Raw genomic sequence first — 26,242 nt, 5'->3', positions numbered from 1 at the left:
CCAGTCAAATCCCATTCAATTCCCAGTCAAATCCCATTCAATTCCCAGTCAAATCTCATTCAATTCCCAGTCAAATCTCATTCAATTCCCAGTCAATTCCCAGTCAATTCATGAAGTACACTAAAATGAATTTCTTCAATGCTTTTCAACGAGGAAAGTTTTGAATTGGAATTGTGTTAACTTTCTGAATTGACTGGAATAGAAATGGAATTGACCCCAACCCTGCCAGCTAGGCTAGGGAAATCAACCACCCACTCCTTCACACCCCCTCATAGGGCTCTGGTCAAATGTAGCACACTATATAGGACATAGGGTACCATTTGGGACGCACCCCAGACGTATGGCCAATGTACATGCATTAATGTTCCATCAGACCATATTAGAACAAAGGACAATCAATCTAGCAGGAAGCTTGATTACATCACACACAGGGAGATAATGGAATGGTAGGAAACAGAAAGAGGAGAGGAAGAGAGGGAGTAGAGGGGAGGAAGAGGAGGGGAGGAAGAGGAGGGGAGGAGGAAGAGGGGAGGAGGAAGAGAGGGAGTAGAGGGGAGGAAGAGGGGAGGAAGAGGAGGGGAGGAAGAGGAGGGGAGGAAGAGGAGGGGAGGAGGAAGAGGGGAGGAAGAGGAGAGGAAGAGGAGGGGAGGAGGAAGAGGGGAAAGGGAAGGAAGAGGAGAAAGAAAAGGAAGAGGGGAGGAAGAGGAGGGGAGGAGGAAGAGGGGAGGAGAAGGGGAGGAAGAGAAGAAAAAGGAGGGGAGGAAGAGGAGGAGGAGGAAGAGGGGAGGAGGAAGAGGAGGGGAGGAAGGAGGGGAGGAAGAGGAGGGGAGGAGGAAGAGGGAGGAGGAAGAGGGGAAAGGAAGAGGAGAAAGAAAAGGAAGAGGGGAGGAAGAGGAGGGGAGGAGGAAGAGGGGAGGAGAAGGGGAGGAAGAGAAGAAAAAGGAGGGGAGGAAGAGGAGGAGGAGGAAGAGGGGAGGAGGAAGAGGAGGGGAGGAAGAGAGGGAGTAGAGGAGAAAGAAAAGGAAGAGGGGAGGAGGAGGGGAGGAGGAAGAGGGGAAAGAGAAGGAGGAGGGGAGGGGAGGAGGAGGAAGAGAAGGAAGAAGAGAGGATGAAGAGGAGGGGAGGAGGAAGAGGGGAGGAAGAGAAGGAAGAGGGGAGGAGGAGGAGAGGAAGAGGAGAAAGAGAAGGAAGATGGGAGGAGGAACAGGGGAGGAGGAAGAGGAGGGGAGGAGGGGAGGAAGAGAAGGAAGAGGGGAGGAGGAGGGGAGGAAGGGGGGGAGGAAGAGGGGAGGAGGAAGAGGAGGAGAAAGGGAAAAGGAGAAAGAGGGGAGGAAGAGAAGGGAAAGGAGACAGAGAAGGAAGAGGAGGAAGAGGAGGAGGGGAGGAAGAGAAGGAAGAGTAGGAAGAGGAGGAGGGGAGGAAGAGAAGGAAAAGGAGAAAGAGAGAAGGAAGAGAAGAAAGAGAAGGAAGAGAAGAAAGAGAAGGAAGAGGGGAGGAGGAGGAGGGGAGGAGGAAGAGGGGAAAGGGAAGGAAGAGGAGAAAGAGAAGAGGAGGAAGAGGAGACAGAGAACAGCAGCTGTAACTGACATCCCGACACTTTATCAGTACACTTCTCATAGATTCCCTTTTTTCATTTTATAGTTAATTTGTCAGGGACCATATGCATATTTAGCTACATAGCTTGTTAGTCATGTGTGGCTTAACTTGAAGACAATGAAGCATGCCACGTCAGGATCGTTGTCGGTTCGAATCCCGCAGGGGCCACCCATATGTACCGTATGTCGCTTTGTATAACAACGTTGGCTAAATGTCATATATTATTATGATAATTTCGAGAGTAATGCTTGTAAGGATTGTGTGTTTGTTAGCAGCTGGCTGTTAAAGTGTCAGGTTACAGATATATACAGACTGCTGAGGAGAGGAAGGGAGAGGAGAGTGGATGGAGAGAGACAGAGAGAGAGAGAGAGAGAGAGAGAGAGAGAGAGAGAGAGAGAGAGAGAGAGACAGAGAGAGAGAGAGAGAGAGAGACAGAGAGAGAGAGAGAGAGAGAGAGAGGGGGACTGAGCCACAAACAGACAGAGAGAGAGACAGACAGACAGACAGACAGACAGACAGAGAGAAAGAGACAGAGAGAGAGAGAGAGAGAGAGAGAGAGAGAGAGAGACAGAGAGAGAGACAGAGAGAGAGACAGAGAGAGAGAGAGGGAGAGGGAGAGACAGAGAGAAAGAGAGAGAGAGGGGAGAGAGAGAGAAAGAGAGAGAGAGGGAGAGACAGAGAGAAAGAGAGAGAGAGAGAGAGAGGGAGAGACAGAGAGAAAGAGAGAGAGAGGGAGAGACAGAGAGAAAGAGAGAGAGAGAGAGAGAGAGAGAGACAGAGACAGAGAGAGAGACAGAGAGAGAGACAGAGGGAGAGACAGAGAGAAAGAGAGGGAGAGAGAGACAGACAGACAGACAGACAGACAGAGAGAAAGAGACAGAGAGAGGGGGACTGAGAGACAGACAGACAGAGGGAGGGCAGGTGGATGAATCACCAGGAGAAGCAGACCACAATACCTTACTGCAAAATCAAAATGAAAGCTCTTTTTCCTTCGAAGATAGAAAAAGGACAAAGAAAACATAAAACAAAGAACATGTTATTGACAAACACACAGTGATGGACAGAGACAATGGCATTGGTTAACAGGATTCTGCTCTCAACACACCAACGTCTCTCTGAAAGTAACAGGCTCCCAGGTGGGGCTGGCTGCATTCTAGTAACTTTACAAAATTACCACGTTTTTGAGAAATTCTGGTTGGAATCAGAGAAGGGATTAAGCAGGAATTCCGGAATCCTCCAACCAGGAATTCCGGAGAACTTGGGAACTCTGGTACTGACCTGTGTCAGCACCATGACCACACTACAACCCTACTCCAACGTGACCTGTGTCAGCACCATGACCACACTACAACCCTACTCCAACGTGACCTGTGTCAGTACTATAACCACAGTACAACCCTACTCCAACGTGACCTGTCAGTACCATAACCACAGTACAACCTTACTCCAACGTGACCTATATCAGTACCATAACCACAGTACAACCCTACTCCAATGTGACCTACATCAGTACCATAACCACAGTACATCCCTACTCCAACGTGACCTATGTCAGTACCATAACCACAGTACAACCCTACTCCAACATGACCTATGTCAGTACTCTAACCACAGTACAACCCTACTCCAACGTGACCTGTGTCAGTACTCTAACCACAGTACAACCCTACTCCAACGTGACCTGTCAGTACCATAACCACACTACAACCCTACTCCAACGTGACCTGTGTCAGTACTCTAACCACACTACAACCCTACTCCAACGTGACCTACGTCAGTACCATAACCACAGTACAACCCTACTCCAACGTGACCTGTCAGTACCATAACCACAGTACAACCCTACTCCAACGTGACCTATGTCAGTACTATAACCACAGTACAACCCTACTCCAATGTGACCTGTGTCAGTACCATAACCACAGTACAACCCTACTACAATGTGACCTATGTCAGTACCATAACCACACTACAACCCTACTCCAACGTGACCTGTGTCAGTACTCTAACCACACTACAACCCTACTCCAACGTGACCTACGTCAGTACCATAACCACAGTACAACCCTACTCCAACGTGACCTGTCAGTACCATAACCACAGTACAACCCTACTCCAACGTGACCTATGTCAGTACTATAACCACAGTACAACCCTACTCCAATGTGACCTGTGTCAGTACCATAACCACAGTACAACCCTACTACAATGTGACCTATGTCAGTACTCTAACCACAGTACAACCCTACTCCCACGTGACCTACGTCAGTACCATAACCACAGTACAACCCTACTCCAACGTGACCTGTCAGTACTATAACCACAGTACAACCCTACTCCAACGTGACCTGTGTCAGTACTCTAACCACACTACAACCCTACTCCAACGTGACCTGTCAGTACCATAACCACACTACAACCCTACTCCAACGTGACCTGTGTCAGTACTCTAACCACACTACAACCCTACTCCAACGTGACCTGTCAGTACCATAACCACAGTACAACCCTACTCCAACGTGACCTCAGTTGAGGTCCTGACCTCGTGACTGTCAGTACTATAACTGATGTATAATCATCATCATATCCTAATAATTACGTCCCCCGGAATCCTATTGGCTGTTCATTAAGCAGCTGTTAATAGACGCACATAAAAGGTCAATACGTTCCTCATGCTAAATAATTACCGTACACATCTCATTATAATCTGGCAGCGATGATTTAATTTGAAACTTGTATTCAACAATGTGCGTTTATGGCCTCCCGGGTGGCGCAGTGGTTAAGGGCGCTGTACTGCAGCGCCAGCTGTGCCATCAGAGACTCTGGGCGGCGACCGGGAGGTCCGTGGGGCGACGCACAATTGGCCTAGCGTCGTCCGGGTTAGGGAGGGTCTGGCAGGTAGGGATATCCTTGTCTCATCGCGCACCAGCGACTCCTGTGGCGGGCCGGGCGCCGTTCCCCCCAAACAAGGTTGCCAGGTTCCCGTTGTTTCCTCCGACACATTGGTGCGGCTGGCTTCCGGGTTGGATGCGCGCTGTGTTAAGAAGCAGTGCGACTTGGTTGGGTTGTGTATCGGAGGACGCATGACTTTCAACCTTTGTCTCTCCTGAGCCCGTACGGGAGTTGTAGCGATGAGACAAGATAGTAGCTACTAAAACAATTGGAGACCACGAAATTGGGGAGAAAAATTTATTAAAAAATAAATTGGTCTGGTCCAAATACCAGACTTAAACCTGATGGTGATGTTTTACCAGGACTGGAAACGAGTAGTTCATTCTTGAAAACCCACAAACGTTGCTGAGTTTTAAAGCAGTTCTGTATGGAAGAGTGGGCCACAATTCCTCCACAGCGACGTGAGAGACTGATCAACAACTACAGGACGTGTTTGGTTGGGCAACAACTACAGGAAGTGTTTGGTTGGTCAACAACTACAGGAAGTGTTTGGTGGGTCAACAACTACAGGAAGTGTTTGGTTGGTCAACAACTACAGGAAGTGTTTGGTTGGTCAACAACTACAGGAAGTGTTTGGTTGGTCAACAACTACAGGAAGTGTTTGGTTGGTCAACAACTACAGGAAGTGTTTGGTTGGTCAACAACTACAGGAAGTGTTTGGTTGGGCAACAACTACAGGAAGTGTTTGGTTGGACAACAACTACAGGAAGTGTTTGGTTGGTCAACAACTACAGGAAGTGTTTGGTTGGGCAACAACTACAGGAAGTGTTTGGTTGGTCAACAACTACAGGAAGTGTTTGGTTGGTCAACAACTCCAGGAAGTGTTTGGTTGGTCAACAACTACAGGAAGTGTTTGGTTGGTCAACAACTACAGGGAAATCAGGCGTTGCATAACTTTGTTTATTAAATTAATTAAATAAGAATAGAAATGAGTTATTTGTTCACTCTGATTTACTTTTATCTCATGTTAGGTTTTGGTTGAAGATCTGATAACGCCTCCCGAGTGGCGCAGAGGTCTAAGGCGTCACTACAGATTCGGGTTCAATCCCGGGCTGTGTTGCTTCCGGCCGCGACCGGGAGACCCATGAGGCGGCGCACAATTGGCCCAGCGTCGTCCGGGTAACGGGGGAGGGTTTGGAAGGCCAGGATGATCTTGTCCCATCGCGCTCTAGCGACTCCTGTGGCGGGCAGGGTGCAATTCACGCTGACAGGTGTACGGTGTTTCCTCTGGGTTAAGCGAGCAGTGTGTCAAGAAGCAGTGCAGCTTGGCAGGGCTGTGTTTCGGAGGACGCGTGGCACCTCTCCCGTACGGGAGTTGCAGCGACAGGACAAGACTGTATCTACCAATTAGATATCATGAAATTGGGGAGAAAAAGTGGTAAAAATGAAAAATAAAAGATTTGACAAACATTCAGTGTCAAAAACATGCAAAAATAGAGAAAATCAGGAAGGGGGCAAATACGTTTTCACAGCACTACGCCTCTTTATAGTCCACACTGTTAAAGAAAAGTTTCAAATTCAATCACGCTGCCAGATTATGAGATGTGGTAACTTTTGCATTTAACAGCACATTACTTGTGCAATACGAAAATTCCGCCCATAAAGTGAGATAACTAAATGTGTGTGTGTGTGTGTGTGTGTACACATTGCCCTTACCTCTTCTGTTTGTATGTGAGCATGGCCTCAGCGATGGGGAGTTGGTGAGCTCCGTTGGCCCCGACCATATACTGGGTTACCCTGGAAACCACGTCTGGACTCTCCTGCACTGTACACCACATGACAGGATTGGTTGATTTATTGATGGCATTTATTTATTGTCGTTCCAAGAATAAATTATTTCTACAGTTTACAGGATACATAAACACGAGGACTCTGGTACTCTTCTGTTTTCGCAATAGCTATGCCTGGTCTCAGATCTGTTGGTGTCAACTCATTTCTTCTGGTCTTAGATCTGTTGGTGCCAACTCCTTGTTCTGATCCCAGATCTGTTGGTGATATCATATCAACTCCTTGTTCTGGTCCCAGATCTGTTGGTGTCAACTCCTTGTTCTGATCCCAGATCTGTTGGTGTCAACTCCTTGTTCTGATCCCAGATCTGTTGGTTATATCATATCAACTCCTTGTTCTGGTCCTAGATCTGTTCTCATGATAGCACCAACAGATCTGGTAACCAGGCTAGCTATATACAGCGACCTCGATACATCCGGTAGTACTGTAGGTGTGTGTGTGTGTGTAGTGGGTTTAGTGTGTGTGTGTGTGTGTGTGTGTGTGTGTGTGTAGTGGGTTTAGTGTGTGTGTGTGTGTGTGTCGTACCCATGACTGGTGCTTCTGGCTTGTAAAACAGGTCACTCCACGCAGTGTCCTGGAATAAACTGTTGTATCGATAGTCGATGGTACCCAGGTACTTGGAAACTGGGTGAGATCCTGAATAGAAACAAAGAATAGACGACACATTATACACAATAAGAACCTTTAGAAAAGCATATATATAGAAATGTGTCATTTAAAACAGTGTACATTTATACAGTAACTTCCAAAAACTGTCTGAATGAATTAAATCATGAATGAAAGGAAAGTATTCAGACCCTCGTCCTTTTTCCACATCCACCTTATTCTAAAATGGATTACATAATTGTTTTCCCTCATCATTCTACACACAATACCCCATAATAACAAAGTGAAAACAGGCTTTTTTAGAAATGTTTAAAAAAATTAAATTGAAAAAAAAAACTGAAATACCTTATTTACATAAGTATTCAAACCCAATTTAAATCAATTTTAGAATAAGGCTGTAACCTAACATTAATGTGAGGGAAAAAAAGTCAAAGGGGTTCTGAATAACTTTATGAAAGGCCCAAAAAAACTCACCTAGTGGTATGATGAGGAACCTCATGTAGCCCAGCCAATCAGGGGTCTTGTAAGAAAGGTGGTCTACAAACAGCCTGAGGACTGCACCGAGGTAGTGCTGGGCTCCAGCCACAGCTATCTTTATGGGGATGGGTGTCTGGCTGTTACAGTTACAGCTACGAGACACAACAGAAACACACAAGAGGATAATGGCAATAAGACACAACAGAAACACACAAGAGGATAATGGCAATAAGACACAACAGGAACACACAAGAGGGTAATGGCAATAAGACACAACAGGAACACACAAGAGGATAATGGCAATAAGACACAACAGGAACACACAAGAGGGTAATGGCAATAAGACACAACAGGAACACACAAGAGGATAATGGCAATAAGACACAACAGGAACACACAAGAGGATAATGACAATAAGACACAACAGGAACACACAAGAGAATAATGGCAATAAGACACCAGAAACACACGAGGATAATGGCAATAAGACACAACAGCAACACACAAGAAGATAATGGCAATAAGACACAACAGAAACACACAAGAAGATAATGGCAATAAGACACAACAGGAACACACACGAGGATAATGGCAATAAGACACAACAGGAACACACAAGAGGATAATGGCAATAAGACACAACAGGAACACACAAGAGGATAATGGCAATAAGACACAACAGAAACACACAAGAGGATAATGGCAATAAGACACAACAGGAACACACAAGAGGATAATGGCAATAAGACACAACAGAAACACACAAGAGGATAATGGCAATAAGACACAACAGGAACACACAAGAGGATAATGGCAATAAGACACAACAGGAACACACAAGAGGATAATGGCAATAAGACACAACAGGAACACACAAGAGGATAATGACAATAAGACACAACAGGAACACACAAGAGAATAATGGCAATAAGACAACAGAAACACACGAGGATAATGGCAATAGGACACAACAGAAACACACAAGAGGATAATGACAATAAGACACAACAGCAACACACAAGAAGATAATGGCAATAAGACACAACAGAAACACACAAGAAGATAATGGCAATAAGACACAACAGGAACACACACGAGGATAATGGCAATAAGACACAACAGGAACACACAAGAGGATAATGGCAATAAGACACAACAGGAACACACAAGAGGATAATGACAATAAGACACAACAGGAACACACAAGAGAATAATGGCAATAAGACAACAGAAACACACGAGGATTATGGCAATAAGACACAACAGGAACACACAAGAGGATAATGGCAATAAGACACAACAGAAACACACAAGAGGATAATGGCAATAAGACACAACAGAAACACACAAGAGGATAATGGCAATAAGACACAACAGGAACACACAAGAGGATAATGGCAATAAGACACAACAGGAACACACAAGAGGATAATGGCAATAAGACACAACAGGAACACACAAGAGGATAATGGCAATAAGACACAACAGGAACACACAAGAGGATAATGGCAATAAGACACAACAGGAACACAGAAGAGGATAATGGCAACAAGACACAACAGGAACACACAAGAGGATAATGGCAATAAGACACAACAGAAACACACAAGAGGATAATGGCAATAAGACACAACAGAAACACACAAGAGGATAATGGCAATAAGACACAACAGGAACACACAAGAGGATAATGGCAATAAGACACAACAGGAACACACAAGAGGATAATGGCAATAAGACTCATGTCCTGTTATTGTAGTATTGTTATTGTATAGCCCAAGCTGACTCCCCATTTGTATTTTTTAATTAACCTGATACCTGCATTCGATGTATACAACAGACGTTAATTGAATATAGCTGCATCTGTAACTGGTTAATTTAGCTTTTCAGAAATCTGAATCCTAGTGTACGACAATGACTGAAGAGAAAGAGAGGGATGGGTGTGAGGCTTACAATCTCTGTATGCGTGAGACGATGGTGTTGAAGGCGGCCTGGATGTCTGCTGTAGTACAGGTACACACCACTGGGAGGTGCTGGTTCTGGAGGACACTTGACAGATACTGAGAGAAAAAAAAACAGATGGGGGGCGGCGGGGGGATGATTTAAAAAAAATGTTTTTATTAGGATCCCTGTTAGTCGACGGCCAAATGGTGAAAGCTTGTCTTACTGGGGTCCGACACATAACGAAGAAGACATTTACAGTTAAAATAATTTACAATTTATACAAGTTTAAAAACATTGACATGTAGTGTGTGTACGCATCTTATCAGTTACGCATACATGTCAGCACATACACACAACATGTAGGTCACATAGAGGAGAGGTGTTGCCTTGAATTTGTTTTGGACCTGGGGACCGGATTGGCAGGGTAGCCTAGTGGTTAGAGCATTGGACTAGTAACCGAAAGGGTGCAAGATCGAATCCCCGAGCTGACAAAGTAAAATTCTGTCGTTCTGCCCCTGAACAAGGCAGTTAACCCACTGAAAATAAGAATTTGTTCTTAACTGACGTGCCTAGTGAAATAAAGGTTAAAATAAAAAAATTAAATAAAGACCCCCTCATGGCATGTCTGGTGGGGTAAGTGTGTGTCAGTGCTGTGTGTAAATTGACGATGCAAACAATTTAGAATTTCCAACACATTGTTTCTTATAAAAAAAGGAGAAGAGATGAGGTCAGCCTTTCCTCAACTCTTAGCCAAGAGAGACTGACATGTTTTGTATTAATATATGGTTGAATCATCAGCATACATGGACCCACGTGCTTTGTTTAATACCAGTGGCAGGTCATTGGCAAAAATAGAAAAGAGTAGAGGGCCTAGAGAGCTGCCCTGCGGTACACCTCACTTTACATGTTTGACATACGTTTTCTCAACAACAGTTTATTCTCAATAATATCTTTGGTCAATAATATGTCTGCTGTTAGAACCAGTTAAGGCCGCTTTACCACTCTTGGGTAGTGGAATTACTTTGGCTTCCCTCCAGGCCTGAGGACAAAGACTTTCCTCCTCTAGACTTAGATTAAAGATATGACAGATAGGAGTGGCTATAGTGTTAGCTACCATCCTCAGTAGCTTTCCATCTAAGTTGTCAATGCCAGGAGGTTTGTCATTATTGATCGATAACAATCATATTTCCACCTCTCCCATACTAACTTTACAAAATTCAAAACTTTCATTATAGTTTTTTTTTTATGCATGAGTACGATGGCTCACTGTTAGTGGTTGGCATTTTCTGCCTAAGTTTGCCCACGCCAACAAAGTAATCATTGAAATAATTGCAACATCAAATGGTTTTGTGATGAATAAGCCATCTGATTGGATGAAAGATGTGCAGCCGGACTTAGCCACTCCCTTTTCCCCCATCTTTTTCAACCATACAGTTATTCAATTCCTCATCAATCCATGGAGCCTTAACAGTTCTAACAGTCAGTTTCTTAATTAACAGGTGAATGTTTATCAATAATTGGAAGGAGCAATTTCATAAATTCATCAAGTGCAGATTCTAGATGGTCCTTCATTAATCACATCAGACCAACAATGTTTTTAACATCATCCACATAAGAGTCACAGCAAAATCTTTTGTATGATCTCTTATACACTATTTTAGGCCCAGCTGGAAGTTGGAACTTTGGCTTTCCTGGATATAGCCACTATATTGTGATCACTGTATCCAATGGGTGATGTCCCCGACTAAAAACAAATAAAGAACAGTAATTCTTTGACCAATCATTTGGTCGAAATGTTAAAACGTGTATTAAAATCAACTATATTCACTGAGCTTGTCTGATGCTTTAAGCACACTGTTTGATTAACTCATTAAGACACACAAATGACAGGAGGGAGTCCGACCAGCAATTGATTTGATTGAAGAGGACTGGCCACCCCTCATAGCCTGGTTCCTCTCTAGGTTTCTTCCTAGGTTTTGGCCTTTCTAGGGAGTTTTTCCAAGCCACCGTGCTTCTACACCTGCATTGCTTGCTGTTTGGGGGTTTTAGGCTGGGTTTCTGTACAGCACTTTGAGATATCAGCTGATGTAAGAAGGGCTTTATAAATTAATTTGATTTGAGTCCCAGCAACTGATGCTAACCACATCACGGGATCTAAACTCAAAATGTAGATAGCTAGTAACCAAACTTCTTCAATAGACTTTCCAAAACAACAAACCGAGCTCTCCCTCATTCTCCATTCAACAGGAAGTAACGAAGACACCCTGAAGGCATTGTTTGCAGGCAAGCGAACAGTTTGAGAAAAGGAAAATAAAAAAAGAAATTGACAGAGAAAAATATGTGGGAATGTGAGAATACGAGGGTGTGAAGAGAAGTTTAGTAATTCATAATTCTGTTGTTTTTCCTTCTGGTCGTCATGGAGACAGACCAGAGAGGGGTTACTAACCTGTCACTTCCTGTATATCACTTTCTGTCTCTTACCTGGCCCTGCCAATCAGATGTGTTGATGAGGATGATGCTGTCAGGTAGATGGTGGTCAGACACCAGGATGTGGTTCAGCTGGTCATACACAGTCTTCCTGGGGATCTGTGGAGGGGGAATACACTTATAGAATAGATAGAAAATAATAAAAATTGTTATTGTGCATTGAAATAGAAATTCATCACACACAGCAGAGATGCAGACACTGGAAGAGCCACACCCCTGGAGCTGGTCAGCCACAGAGCCACGCCCCTGGAGCCAATCAGCCGCAGAGCCACGCCCCTGGAGCCGGTCAGCCACAGAGCCACTCCCCTGGAGCTGGTCAGCCACAGAGCCACGCCCCTGGAGCCAATCAGCCTCAGAGCCACGCCCCTGGAGCCAATCAGCCGCAGAGCCACGCCCCTGGAGCCAATCAGCCGCAGAGCCACGCCCCTGGAGCCAATCAGCCGCAGAGCCACGCCCCTGGAGCCAATCAGCCGCAGAGCCACGCACCCTGGAGCCGGTCAGACACCGAGCCACGGAAAGTGACTTTGCAGGCTAGCTCAGTGCTCCCTCTCATTGAGTAACTCAAGTTGAAGACCGACCTGGGTACTGCAGGCTGCCATTAGCAACTAAATTATCCTTACAACTTCTTCTGATTTAAAAAATGATCGGTTCAAGGACATACATCTGGTGTATTAGAAGCAATTATTGGTACCATGATATTTTTATTCCCACGAAGATTGACATTTTTCCATTCACTCTAATGGGGCATCTTGTTTTCTACAAACAATGCCTGCAGTACCGCAGTCAGCCTTGAACTACCGTGGCTTCAATGAGAGGGGGCAGTTGTTCTCCCCTGGATTCAAACCAGAAACCATCTGGTTACCGGCCCACCTTTCTAACAATGAGGCTACCACAGAGACAGAGCTTCTCAGAGAATTGTAGACTAGCATGCTCTACAACCCCTCTGCTTCACTGTGCTAATCTAGTAATGTTATTTATTGTGATCTAAAAGGCAAAACGGATCCTACATCAGCACTTCTACGCTGTGGTGCTTGATACATACAGCCACTGATCTTGCTTGCAGTGTGCTCCTCCTACCTGTAGATGGCAGCGTGTGTCGAGCAAGCGTTCGTTATCCAGGCTGTTGGCTCTCTCATTCTGTGGTCTGTTGGGCTGGCGCTCCTTTAGGGAAGTACTTCTCCCTCTCCTCCCTGCCAATTTAGCTTCCTGCCTGGAGAAGACACCAGAACACTAAAGTGAGGACAGAAGGGAGGGAAGGGGGCTTGTTTTCTTCAGGTAGAGGAGAAGCGAAAGGAAGATGATGGATTTGAATGACACAGGTAGAGAGGTGTGACCCTAAATGAGTAGAGGGCAGGGCCGGCTCTAGGGGGGATGCAGGTTAGGGAGTTGCCACCCAAATGATTCTGGTCGAGTCATGTTAAACTACAAAATTCCAGGATATTAGCTCAGAAAGACAAAAGTTCTGTCTTCCCACCAAAAGTTCTGTCTTCCCACCAGTAAAAAGAGGGGGAAAAGAGCAATTGTTTCTTCAATTGGGAAAAAAGAGAGAAGGACATGTGGTGTTTGAGCTAGACATTATGGAAGACAAAAGGTTGGGAGGTGTGAAGGAATTCTCAAGAGCAAGGAACCTACGACCTGAAGAAGGCTGTTAAAGCCAAAACGTATGTGTATGCTACCCCGATGCCGTAAAAAAAAGCTTTTTAAAGTTTTTAAAAAAATGAATTAAGCCTCATGACATCTTTAATAATCCCAGAGAACATGGTCGGCTGGATGGAGAGATGTTGAGAGTGGATTGGAGAGAAAAATAAATGCTGTCGCCACCTTCCTCTCCTACCAAGGTGCACGGACTGAAGCAAGCTGAAGGTGAGAAGATGCAGTATCTAGCAGAGGTTTGAGAGAGGAAATCAGAGGCTCTTTCTCAATCCATCTTTCCTCGATTCCTTGCATCCTGTCTTCTCACCTCCTCAAAACACACTGGATGAGAAGGTCTGAAGAGAGGGACCGTGGACCGTCTCCTCCAATACGCTTGAGAAGGAGGAGATAATATGCGAGGAATCATTGAAAGATTAACTGAAAGAGTTAGCCAGTATTTACCACCTGTTGGAAGGGATGATGAGGGACTCGGTCTTCTTCATCTTGCCAGTAGGGGGCAGTTTCTCCAGGAAGGTGTCCATGTTGTCCATCTCTAGCTCTGTAGTGGGGGTCACTGCCTCTGGTTGCTCCTCCTGCTGGGACGGAGCAAAGACAGGAATAAGACACAACGGCAGTTGGTAGTATCTAGTTTCTTTTGTCATTTACAGTGGGGCAAAAATGTATTTAGTCAGCCACCAATTGTGTAAGTTCTCCCACTTAAAAAGATGAGGCCTGTAATTTTCATCATAGGTACACTTAAACTATGACAGACAAAATGAGAAGAAAATATACTTATTTTCCACCATAATTTGCAAATAAATTCATTAAAAATCCAACAATGTGATTTTCTGGATTTTTTTCCCTCATTTTGTCTGTCATAGTTGAAGTGTACCTATGATGAAAATTACAGGCCTCTCTCATCTTTTTAAGTGGGAGAACTTGCACAATTGGTGGCTGACTAAATACTTTTTTGCCCCACTGTATATAGGTTACTCTCACTAGCTAGGTTTCCATCCAATTGGTGACAGATTTTCATGAGAATATTCTACAATCTGCATGAAAACAATTTGCACATTTTCCCACTAGAGATCTGCTTCCATCAACAACAACAACAACAACAACAACAAATTGTGGATAAAAGTGTATGATGACGTAGTGCACATAAAAATTGAAATGTACCACATAAAATAAAATAGATGATACTTTACTGATGGTTTTGACACAATGAATGTTGTGTTATATAGCGAACGGGTCTACTCTGATATTGATCCCTGTGTGCTCTAGCCATCAGCTCGCAGATACAGCGCGGGTATACTCTACATAATGAGATTATCATTCGACTAAAGACTGAGATCATTTTACATTTCTCAAACGGCAGTCGAGCATCGATCTTCATGTCACCAGAATAACAGCCTAATGTCACGCCTTGGTCTTAGTATTTTGTGTTTTCTTTAATTATTTGTTCAGGCCAGGGTGTGACATGGGGTTGTTGTGTTGTCGTATTGGGGGTTTTGTAGGCATTGGGATTGTGGTTGATTAGGGGTGTGTCGAGTGTAGGCTTGGCTGCCTGAGGCGGTTCTCGATCAGAGTCAGATGATTCTTGTTTTCTCTGATGGGGAACCGTATTTAGGTAGCCTGAGTTTGCTTTGTATTTCGTGGGTGATTGTTCCTGTCTCTGTGTAGTGTTCACCAGATAGGCTGTATTAGGTTTCACGTTCCGTTTGTTGTTTTTGTATTTATTAAGGAATTTCATATACCGTCACTTTTTTCATTAAAGACATGAGTAACCACCACGCTGCATTTCGGTCCTCTCTTTCAACAAACGAAGAACGCCGTTACACCTAAATATTTATTGGAAAGGTGCATGAAGCTCATCGTACATCGTACACGTTCTGTTTTCATCAGGTCTGTCGTGAAATGTTTTAATCTGACAACTACTTTACTGCCAAAAAAATTACTTTAATAAGAAATACCTGACCACGACCCAGTCACCAGGGGAGAATAGTGCTACAGTATCTACCATTAAATGGATGGATGGCAGTTGTTTGAAAATACTTACAAGAGAAGCGTTATCTGAGACATTGTCCACCTGGAACTTGTCTCCACTGCTCTTAGTCTTGTCTGGGTCCATCTGCAGGGAAAAGGGAAGAGAGGAGGATTACAATTTACGAGGGAGGTGGTATAGCAAGAACACTATAGCTACAACAGTATAGCTACAACACTATAGCTACAATACTATAGCTACAACACATTAGCTACAACACATTAGCTACAACACATTAGCTACAACACATTAGCTACAACACTATAGCTACAACACTATAGCTACAACATTATAGCTACAACACTATAGCTACAATACTATAGCTACAACACATTAGCTACAACACATTAGCTACAACACATTAGCTACAACACTATAGCTACAACACTATAGCTACAACACATTAGCTACAACACTATAGCTACAACACTATAGCTACAACACTATAGCTACAAAACATTAGCTACAACACATTCGCTACAACACATTAGGTACAATACTATAGCTACAACACATTCGCTACAACACATTCGCTACAACACATTAGCTACAACACATTAGCTACAACACTATAGCTACAACACTATAGCTACAACACTATAGCTACAATACTATAGCTACAAAACATTAGCTACAACACATTCGCTACAACACATTAGCTACAACACATTAGCTACAACACTATAGCTACAACACTATAGCTACAACACATTAGCTACAACACTATAGCTACAACACTATAGCTACAACACATTAGCTACAACACTATAGCTACAACACATTAGCTACAACACTATAGCTACAACACATTAGCTACAACACATTAGCTACAACACTATAGCTACAACACATTAGCTACAACACATTAGCTACAACACTATAGCTACAACACATTAGCTACAACACATTAGCTACAACAGTATAGCTAACAGTTTAGCCAACAGTATAGCTAGCACAGTATAAGTAACAGTATAGCTAATAGTATAGATACAACACTATAGCTACAACAGTATAGCTAGCACAGTACAAGTAACAGTATAGCTAACAGTATAGCTAGCAGTATACAGTTGAAATCAGAAGTTTACATAGACCTTAGCCAAATACATTTTAACTCCGTTTTTCACAATTGCTGACATTTAATCCTAGTATTCCCTGTCTTAGGTCAGTTAGGATCACCACTTTATTTTATGAATGTGAAATGTCAGAATAATAGTAGAGAGAATTATCTATTTCAGCTTTTATTTCTTTCATCACATTCCCAGTGGGTCAGAAGTTTACATACACTCAATTACTATTTGGTAGCATTGCCTGTAAATTGTTTAACTTGGGTCAAACGTTTCAGGTAGCCTTCCACAAGTTTCCCACAATAAGTTGGGTGAATTTTGTCCAATTCCTCCTGACAGAGCTGGTGTAACTGAGTTAGGTTTGCAGGCCTCCTTGCTCGCACACACTTTTTCAGTTCTGCCCACAAATGTTCTATAGGATTGAGGCCACTCCAATACCTTGCCTTTGTTGTCCTTAAGCCATTTTTCCACAACTTTGGAAGTATGCTTGGGGTCATTGTCCATTTGGAAGACCCATTTGCGACCAAGCTTCAACTTCCGGACTGATGTCTTGAGATGTTGTTTCAATGTATCCACATAATTTTTCTACCTCATGATGCCATCTATTTTGTGAAGTACACCAGTCCCTCCTGCAGCAAAGCACGCCCACAACATGACGCTGCCACCCCCGTGCTTCACAGTTGGGATGGTGTTCTTCGGCTTGCAAGCCTCCCACTTTTTCCTCCAAACGTAACGATGGTCATTATGGCCAAACAGTTCTATTTTGTTTAATCCGACTAGAGGACATTTCTCCAAAAAGTACGATCTTTGTCCCCATGTGCAGTTGCAAACCGAAGTCTGGCTTTTTTTATGGAGGTTTATCAGCAGTGGCTTCTTCCTTGCTGAGCAGGCTTTCAGGTTATGTCGATATAGGACTCATTTTACTGTGGATATAGATACTTTTGTACCCGTTTCCTCCAGCATCTTCACAAGGTCCTTTGCTGTTGTTCTGGGATTGATGTTCACTTTTCGCACCAAAGTGTGTTCATCTCTAGGAGACAGAACGAGTCTCCTTCCTGAGCAGTATGACGGCTGCGTGGTCCCATGGTGTTTATACTGCATACTATTGTTTGTACAGATGAATGTGGTACCTTCAGGCGTTTGGAAATTGCTCCCAAGGATGAACCAGACTTGGGGAGGTCTACAATTATAGGTCTTGGCTGATTTCTTTTGATTTTCCCATGATGTCAAGCAAAGAGGCACTGAGTTTGAAGGTAGGCCTTGAAATACATCCACAGGTACACCTCCAATTGACTCAAATTATGTCAATTAGCCTATCAGAAGCTTCTAAAGCCATGACATCATTTTCTGGAATGTTCCAAGCTGTTTAAAGGCACAGTCAACTTAGTGTATGTTAGCTTCTGACCCACTGGAATTGTGAAACTGTGAATTCTAAGTGAAATTATCTGTCTGTAAACAATTCATGGAAAAATTACTTGTGTCATGCACAAAGTAGATGTCCTAACTGTCCAAAACTATAGTTTGTTAACAAGAAATGTGTGGAATGGTTGAAAAACTAGTTTTAATGACTCCAACCTAAGTGTATGTAAACTTGCAACTTCAACTGTAGCTAGCAGTATAGCTAGCAGTATAGCTAGCAGTATAACTAACAGTATAGCTAGCAGTATAACTAACAGTATAGCTAACAGTATAACTAACAGTATAGCTAGCAGTATAACTAGAACAGAATAGCTAGGTTGTCTGATGGATCTCATCCAGGGTATATTATGGTCCTGGGAAGGTGACAGTCTCAGACAGGGTATATTATGGTCCTGGGGAGGGTGACAGTCTTAGCCAGGGTATATTATGGTCCTGGGCCGGGAGGGTGACAGTCTCATCCAGGGTATATTATGGTCCTGGGGAGGGTGACAGTCTTAGCCAGGGTATATTATGGTCCTGGGCTGGGAGGGTGACAGTCTCATCCAAGGTATATTATGGTCCTGGGCTGAGAGGGTGACAGTCTCAGACAGGGTATATTATGGTCCTGGGAGGGTGACAGTCTCAGCCAGGGTATATTATGGTCATGGGAGGGTGACAGTCTCAGCCAGGGTATATTATGGTCCTGTTAGGATGACAGTCTCATCCAGGGTATATTATGGTCCTGGTAGGGTGACAGTCTCAGCCAGGGTATATTATGGTCCTGGGAGGGTGACAGTCTCAGCCAGGGTATATTATGGTCCTGGGAGGATGACAGTCTCATCCAGGGTATATTATGGTCCTAGGCTGGGAGGGTGACAGTCTCATCCAGGGTATATTATGGTCCTGGTCTGGGAGGATGACAGTCTCATCCAGGGTATATTATGGTCCTGGTCTGGGAGGGTGACAGTCTCAGCCAGGGTATATTATGGTCCTGGGGAGGGTGACAGTCTCAGCCAGGGTATATTATGGTCCTGGGGAGGGTGACAGTCTCATCCAGGGTATATTATGGTCCTGGTAGGGTGACAGTCTCAGCCAGGGTATATTATGGTCCTGGGAGGGTGACAGTCTCAGCCATGGTATATTATGGTCCAGGGGGTGACAGTCTCATCCAGGGTATATTATGGTCCTGAGAGGGTGACAGTCTCATCCAGGGTATATTATGGTCCTGGTAGGGTGACAGTCTCATCCAGGGTATATTATGGTCCTGGTAGGGTGACAGTCTCAGCCAGGGTATATTATGGTCCTGGTAGGATGACAGTCTCGGCCAGGGTATATTATGGTCCTGGTAGGGTGACAGTCTCAGCCAGGGTATATTATGGTCCTGGGAGGGTGACAGTCTCAGCCAGGGTATATTATGGTCCTGGGAAGGTGACAGTCTCAGCCAGGGTATATTATGGTCCTGGTAGGATGACAGTCTCATCCAGGGTATATTATGGTCCTGGTAGGATGACAGTCTCATCCAGGGTATATTATGGTCCTGGTCTGGGAGGGTGACAGTCTCAGCCAGGGTATATTATGGTCCTGGGGAGGGTGACAGTCTCAGCCAGGGTATATTATGGTCCTGGGCTGGGAGGGTGACAGTCACATCCAGGGTATATTATGGTCCTGGGCTGGGAGGGTGACAGTCTCAGACAGGGTATATTATGGTCCTGGTAGGGTGACAGTCTCAGCCAGGGTATATTATGGTCCTGGGCCGGGAGGGTGACAGTCTCATCCAGGGTATATTATGGTCCTGGGGAGGGTGACAGTCTCATCCAGGGTATATTAAGGTCCTGGTAGGGTGACAGTCTCAGCCAGGGTATATTGTGGTACTGGGGAGGGTGACAGTCTCAGACAGGGTATATTATGGTCCTGGTAGGGTGACAGTCTCATCCAGGGTATATTATGGTCCTGGTAGGGTGACAGTCTCATCCATAGTGAATGTCAGTGGTTCTCACCGGACTTGGTGGCTCTCTGTGACTCCGGCTGCTGTGGATGCTGCCCATATCTGTCTGAGAACTGGAGAGGGAGAGACCCTCAAAATATGGCCTGTGAAAGAGAAAGCATCGTAAATAAATACATCTGAAAAGAGTCACTGGGGTCCCTCATTGCTCTGAAATATGTCTGTAGTGTAGACTGCTATGGTGTTACGAGAGTCTACCGTCATATCTCTGGGCTAAAATCACTTTAATACACAAGACGAAAGGCACATTAAAAAAACACACTAGTAGTTCTCCTCCCACTCACTTGAGTTTAGGTTTCGGGGTGCTGAGGACACTGTCGTCATCGTCTAGTTCCGGTCCACTGTCACTGGGGTTCTCTAGGTCCAGACTCTCGAGGTCCAGATCCTCCTCTACCTCCGGAGGGGGTTCTGCCGGGTCCTGCTCCGAGTCCAACACCTGGAACATTCAGATAGACGCAGAGACACACACACACACACACACACACACAGAAAACGCACACGGATAGAAAGACACAGAGACAAGAAGTAAGAAAGAAACAAGAAAACAGATTTTTTTATATTTGCATAAATCTAATTAAAGCAAATTAATGAAAAGGACCATAGCAGTTTGAAGTAAGTGATATGACACTTAGAAATTCTTAATGTTACCTCGTTTAAAACAGAGTATCAGGGTTGGGTTACCTCGTTTAAAACAGAGTATCAGGGTTGGGTTACCTCGTTTAAAACAGTATCAGGGTTGGGTTACCTCGTTTAAAACAGTATCAGGGTTGGGTTACCTCGTTTAAAACAGTATCAGGGTTGGGTTACCTCGTTTAAAACAGTATCAGGGTTGGGTTACCTCGTTTAAAACAGAGTATCAGGGTTGGGTTACCTCGTTTAAAACAGTATCAGTGTTGGGTTACCTCGTTTAAAACAGTATCAGGGTTGGGTTACCTCGTTTAAAACAGAGTATCAGGGTTGGGTTACCTCGTTTAAAACAGAGTATCAGGGTTGGGTTACCTCGTTTAAAACAGTATCAGGGTTGGGTTACCTCGTTTAAAACAGTATCAGGGTTGGGTTACCTCGTTTAAAACAGAGTATCAGGGTTGGGTTACCTCGTTTAAAACAGTATCAGGGTTGGGTTACCTCGTTTAAAACAGTATCAGTGTTGGGTTACCTCGTTTAAAACAGTATCAGGACTGGGTTACCTCGTTTAAAACAGTATCAGGGATACCTAGTTTAAAACAGAGTATCAGGGTTGGGTTACCTCGTTTAAAACAGAGTATCAGGGTTGGGTTACCTCGTTTAAAACAGAGTATCAGGGTTGGGTTACCTCGTTTAAAACAGAGTATCAGGGTTGGGTTACCTCGTTTAAAACAGAGTATCAGGGTTGGGTTACCACGTTTAAAACAGTATCAGTGTTGGGTTACCTCGTTTAAAACAGTATCAGGACTGGGTTACCTCGTTTAACACAGAGTATCAGGGTTGGGTTACCACGTTTAAAACAGTATCAGGGTTGGGTTACCTAATTTAAAACAGTATCAGGGTTGGGTTACCTCGTTTAAAACAGAGTATCAGGGTTGGGTTACCTCGTTTAAAACAGAGTATCAGGGTTGGGTTACCTCGTTTAAAACAGAGTATCAGGGTTGGGTTACCTCGTTTAACACAGAGTATCAGGGTTGAGGTCAATTCCATTTAAATTCCAGTCAATTAAGGAAGTACACTGAAATTCCAATTCTCTTCAATGCTTTTCAACGAGGAACCTTTAGAATTGGGTTTAATTTCTGAATTGACTGGGAAAGAAATGGAATTGACCCCAACCCTGGTTAGTACAACAGCTGGACAGGTTGTTACCTCATTGACCCCAACCCTGGTTAGTACAACAGCTGGACAGGTTGTTACCTCATTGACCCCAACCCTGGTTAGTACAACAGCTAGACAGGTCATTACCTCATTGACCCCAACCCAGGTTAGTACAACAGCTGGACAGGTTGTTACCTCATTGACCCCAACCCTGGTTAGTATAACAGCTGGACAGGTTGTTACCTCATTGACCCCAACCCTGGTTAGTACAACAGCTGGACAGGTTGTTACCTCATTGACCCCAACCCTGGTTATTACAACAGCTGGACAGGTTGTTACCTCATTGACCCCAACCCTGGTTAGTACAACAGCTGGACAGGTTGTTACCTCATTGACCCCAACCCTGGTTAGTACAACAGCTAGACAGGTCATTACCTCATTGACCCCAACCCTGGTTAGTACAACAGCTGGACAGGTTGTTACCTCATTGACCCCAACCCTGGTTAGTACAACAGCTAGACAGGTCATTACCTCATTGACCCCAACCCAGGTTAGTACAACAGCTGGACAGGTTGTTACCTCATTGACCCCAACCCTGGTTAGTACAACAGCTAGACAGGTTGTTACCTCATTGACCCCAACCCTTGTTAGTACAACAGCTAGACAGGTTGTTACCTCATTGACCCCAACCCTGGTTAGTACAACAGCTGGACAGGTTGTTACCTCATTGACCCCAACCCTGGTTAGTACAACAGCTGGACAGGTTGTTACCTCATTGACCCCAACCCTTGTTAGTATAACAGCTAGACAGGTGTTAACTCATTGACCCCAACCCTGGTTAGTACAACAGCTGGACAGGTTGTTAACCCAGGTTAGTACAATAGCTGGACAGGTTGTTAACTCATTGACCCCAACCCAGGTTAGTACAACAGCTGGACAGGTTGTTACCTCGTCTGAGACTCGGAACCTCTTGATCAGGGCCACCAGTCTCTGTTTAAAGTTCTGCTGCTAAAAGAGGACACAGAAACAACTACTCATCAAAACAGACAGACCCATCACAAAGACCTAGCCTGGGTCTGTTTACACCTGGAATAATAGCACACACACACACAGACTGGTACCCAGGCTAACAACAACAACAAATATGTCGCTTTTTTGGGGGGGGGGCGAACCGAACTAAATTAACATAGAAATGTGAGTTATAGATCTGTCATTCTCATTGAAAGGATGTCTGAGAAGGCAGATCTGTTCTATGTGCTCTATTTCTGTGTCCTGTCCTTAAGTTATTTTTTGTATATTTTTTTACATCTTTTAAACAGCTGAAAATATGACATATTGCAAATATATTTTCGCAGCGGATTAGATGGTACAATGATTCACAACCAGGCAATGGGCAGAAATATGTCTGTATATGTCTGTATAAAATACAGAAATATGTCTGTATAAAACCCCTGAAGGAAGTGGGACCATGTTAAATAAAGGTGAAATAAAAACCATGGCAACGCTGCCATTTGACCAGCAGGTAGCATCTTAGGCAGAAACAAACAAACAACAACAACAACAACAACAAAAAACGCTGGGATATTGTGAATTACCACCGGACACTTTTTGTTTTTTTAAGCAGGAAACAAATCTCAAACTAAAAAATTGTATCTAATCTTATTTCCAATAAAAATTAAGATAAGGCTTATTCATAAGTCTAAGCTTGATGAGAATGCAACACAAAAAAAGATGTCTGGTTGACTTTGCTACCATCTCTTACCCTGGTAATTGAGGCAGTCCTCACGATAGACCTCCTGTGCTTCTTTGGTTTCCTCACATCATACTCATCATCCTCAAGGTCCTGGGGATAAACATGTCAACAGTATAACAGTATAAAACACAGCCAGGGCAGGTTGTCAAACATATACAGTCTTGGCCAAAAGTTTGGAGAATGACACAAATATTAATTTCCACAAAGTTTGCTGCTTCAGTGTCTTTAGATATTTTTGTCAGATGTTACTATGGATACTGAAGTATAATTACAAGCATTTCATAAGTGTCAAAGGCTTTTATTGACAATTACATGAAGTTGATGCAAAGAGTCAATATTTGCAGTGTTGACCCTTCTTTTTCAAGACCTCTTCAATCCGCCCTGGCATGCTGTCAATTAACTTCTGGGCCACATCCTGACTGATGGCAGCCCATTCTTGCATAATTAATGCTTGGAGTCTGTCAGAATTTGTGAGTTTGTTTGTCCACCTGCCTTTTGAGGATTGACCACAAGTTCTCAATGGGATTAAGGTCTGGGGAGTTTCCTGGCCATGGACCCAAAATATCAATGTTTTGTTCCCAGAGCCACTTAGATATCACTTTTACCTTATGGCAAGGTGCTCCATCATGCTGGAAAAGGCATTGTTCGTCACCAAACTGTTCCTGGATGGTTAGGAGAAGTTGCTCTCGGAGGATGTGTTGGTACCATTCTTTATTCATGGCTGTGTTCTTAGACAAAATTGTGAGTGAGCCCACTCCCTTGACTAGGAAGCAACCCCACACATGAATGGTCTCAGGATGCTTTACTGTTGGCATGACACAGGATTGATGGTAGCGCTCACCTTGTCTTCTCCGGATAAGCTTTTTTCCGGATGCCCCAAACAATCGGAAAGGGGATTCAGAGAAAACGACTTTACCCCAGTCCTCAGCAGTCCAATCCCTGTACCTTTTGCAGAATATCAGTCTGTCCTTGATGCTTTTCCTGGAGAGAAGTGGCTTCTTTGCTGCCCTTGTTGACACCAGGCCATCCTCCAAAAGTCTTTGCCTCACTGTGCGTGCAGATGCACTCACACCTGCCTGCTGCCATTCCTGAACAAGCTCTGTGCTGGTGGTGCCCCGATCCTGCAGCTGAATCAACTTTAGGAGACGGTCCTGGCACTTGCTGGACTTTCTTGGGTGCCCTGAAGCCTTCTTCACAACATTTGAACCACTCTCCTTGAAGTTCTTGATGATCCGATAAATGGTTGATTTAGGTGCAGCAATATCCTTGCCTGTGAAGCCCTTTTTGTGCAAAGCAATGATGATGGCATGTGTTTCCTTGCAGGTAACCATGGTTGACAGAGGAAGAACAATGATTACAAGCACCACCCTCCTTTTGAAGCTTCCAGTCTGTTATTCGAACTCAATCAGCATGACTGAGTGCTCTCCAACCTTGTCCTCGTCAACACTCACACCTGTGTTAAGGAGAGAATCACTGACATGATGTCAGCTGGTTCTTTTGTGGCAGGGCTGAAATACAGTGGAAATGTTTTTGGGGGATTCAGTTCATTTGCATGTCAAAGAGGGACTTTGCAAATAATTGCAATTCATTTGATCACTCTTCATAACATTCTGGAGTACATGCAAATTGCCATCATACAAACTGAGGCAGCAGTTTGTGAAAATTAATATTTGTGTCATTCTCAAAACTTTTTGCCACAACTGTACAGTATAACAACCAATTTCAGGGGTGTATTCACTAGGAAGTCAACAAAAGCCCACAAACAGAACCAAACAGAAGCCAACAAACAGAACCAAACAGAAGCCCACAAACAGAACCAAACAGAAGCCCACAAACAGAACCAAACAGAAGCCCACAAACAGAACCAAACAGAAGCCAACAAACAGAACCAAACAGAAGCCCACAAACAGAACCAAACAGAAGCCAACAAACAGAACCAAACAGAAGCCAACAGAACCAACCAGAAGCCAACAGAACCAAACAGAATCCAACAGAACCAAACAGAATCCAACAAACAGAACCAAACAGAAACCAAAATAATGAAATGTGGAAGGACTACCTGAATTTGTCTAATAGAAATTTGTTTTGTTGCAAAAAGTTTTTTTCCGTCGCTAAACGTTTTGTAACGTTGCAAAACTAATGAATACACCCCCCTGATGTGTTTCTCCTGTCTGTTCGGCCTCAGACAGTACTAATGAATACACCCCCCTGATGTGTTTCTCCCGTCTGTTCGGCCTCAGAGAGGATAATGTATTGGACTGTATTTGTACTGACCTGACCCTGAACAGCGTCATCACTGGCCTCCTGCTCTGAAGAGAAACTCTCATACTCCTCCTCTGAATAGGTATCTAGAACACACACACACACATTAACCTAATACTGCAGGAGCAAGCTGGAGAATATCACGTCACGGGCTGCCAGGGTTGTTAAATCATTCATCCATTTATAAAAATGTATTGTGGTCTTCAGATTTCACAAAGCAGTAATGCAGTTCAGAATACTACATGGTACTTTGGTAAAGAGCTCTTTGATACAATTTCATGTAATTGGCGCCTGATTTATGCAGAGAAAATGTACCTTACAAGATTAACTACTAGCCTCTGCCCAGTGCTCTGCCCAGTGCTCTGCTCAGTGCTCTGCTCAGTGCTCTGCCCAGTGCTCTGCTCAGTGCTCTGCCCAGTGCTCTGCTCAGTGCTCTGCCCAGTGCTCTGCCCAGT

At 44.1% G+C, this 26,242-nt stretch overlaps 1 protein-coding gene across 6 annotated transcripts in view; it reads right to left on the bottom strand.

Moving 5' to 3' along the window:
* pacs2 (phosphofurin acidic cluster sorting protein 2) overlaps nt 1-26,242 on the bottom strand; it is a 105,588-nt gene that overhangs the window by 15,416 nt on the left and 63,930 nt on the right. For 3 of the 6 annotated variants that reach the window (XM_031829318.1, XM_031829321.1, XM_031829322.1), the window contains 13 exons: nt 25,800-25,873; nt 23,535-23,615; nt 22,721-22,780; nt 20,275-20,426; nt 19,986-20,076; nt 15,542-15,613; nt 13,945-14,078; nt 12,928-13,060; nt 11,845-11,949; nt 9,373-9,479; nt 7,417-7,571; nt 6,862-6,972; nt 6,205-6,313 (listed from right to left, as the gene is read on the bottom strand). In XM_031829318.1, the coding sequence (XP_031685178.1) occupies nt 6,205-6,313; nt 6,862-6,972; nt 7,417-7,571; nt 9,373-9,479; nt 11,845-11,949; nt 12,928-13,060; nt 13,945-14,078; nt 15,542-15,613; nt 19,986-20,076; nt 20,275-20,426; nt 22,721-22,780; nt 23,535-23,615; nt 25,800-25,873 (1,384 nt within the window). Of the gene's footprint in view, nt 1-2,552; nt 2,586-6,204; nt 6,314-6,861; nt 6,973-7,416; nt 7,572-9,372; nt 9,480-11,844; nt 11,950-12,927; nt 13,061-13,944; nt 14,079-15,541; nt 15,614-19,985; nt 20,077-20,274; nt 20,427-22,720; nt 22,781-23,534; nt 23,616-25,799; nt 25,874-26,242 lie in introns of all 6 variants that reach the window. The other 3 variants (XM_031829323.1, XM_031829320.1, XM_031829319.1) reach the window with 3 other exon arrangements.

Source organism: Oncorhynchus kisutch, linkage group LG7, assembly GCF_002021735.2.
Source record: "Oncorhynchus kisutch isolate 150728-3 linkage group LG7, Okis_V2, whole genome shotgun sequence".
Lineage (NCBI taxonomy): Eukaryota > Metazoa > Chordata > Actinopteri > Salmoniformes > Salmonidae > Oncorhynchus > Oncorhynchus kisutch.
Note: the sequence above shows the minus strand (reverse complement) of the source record. Positions and strands in the feature narration are given on the sequence as shown.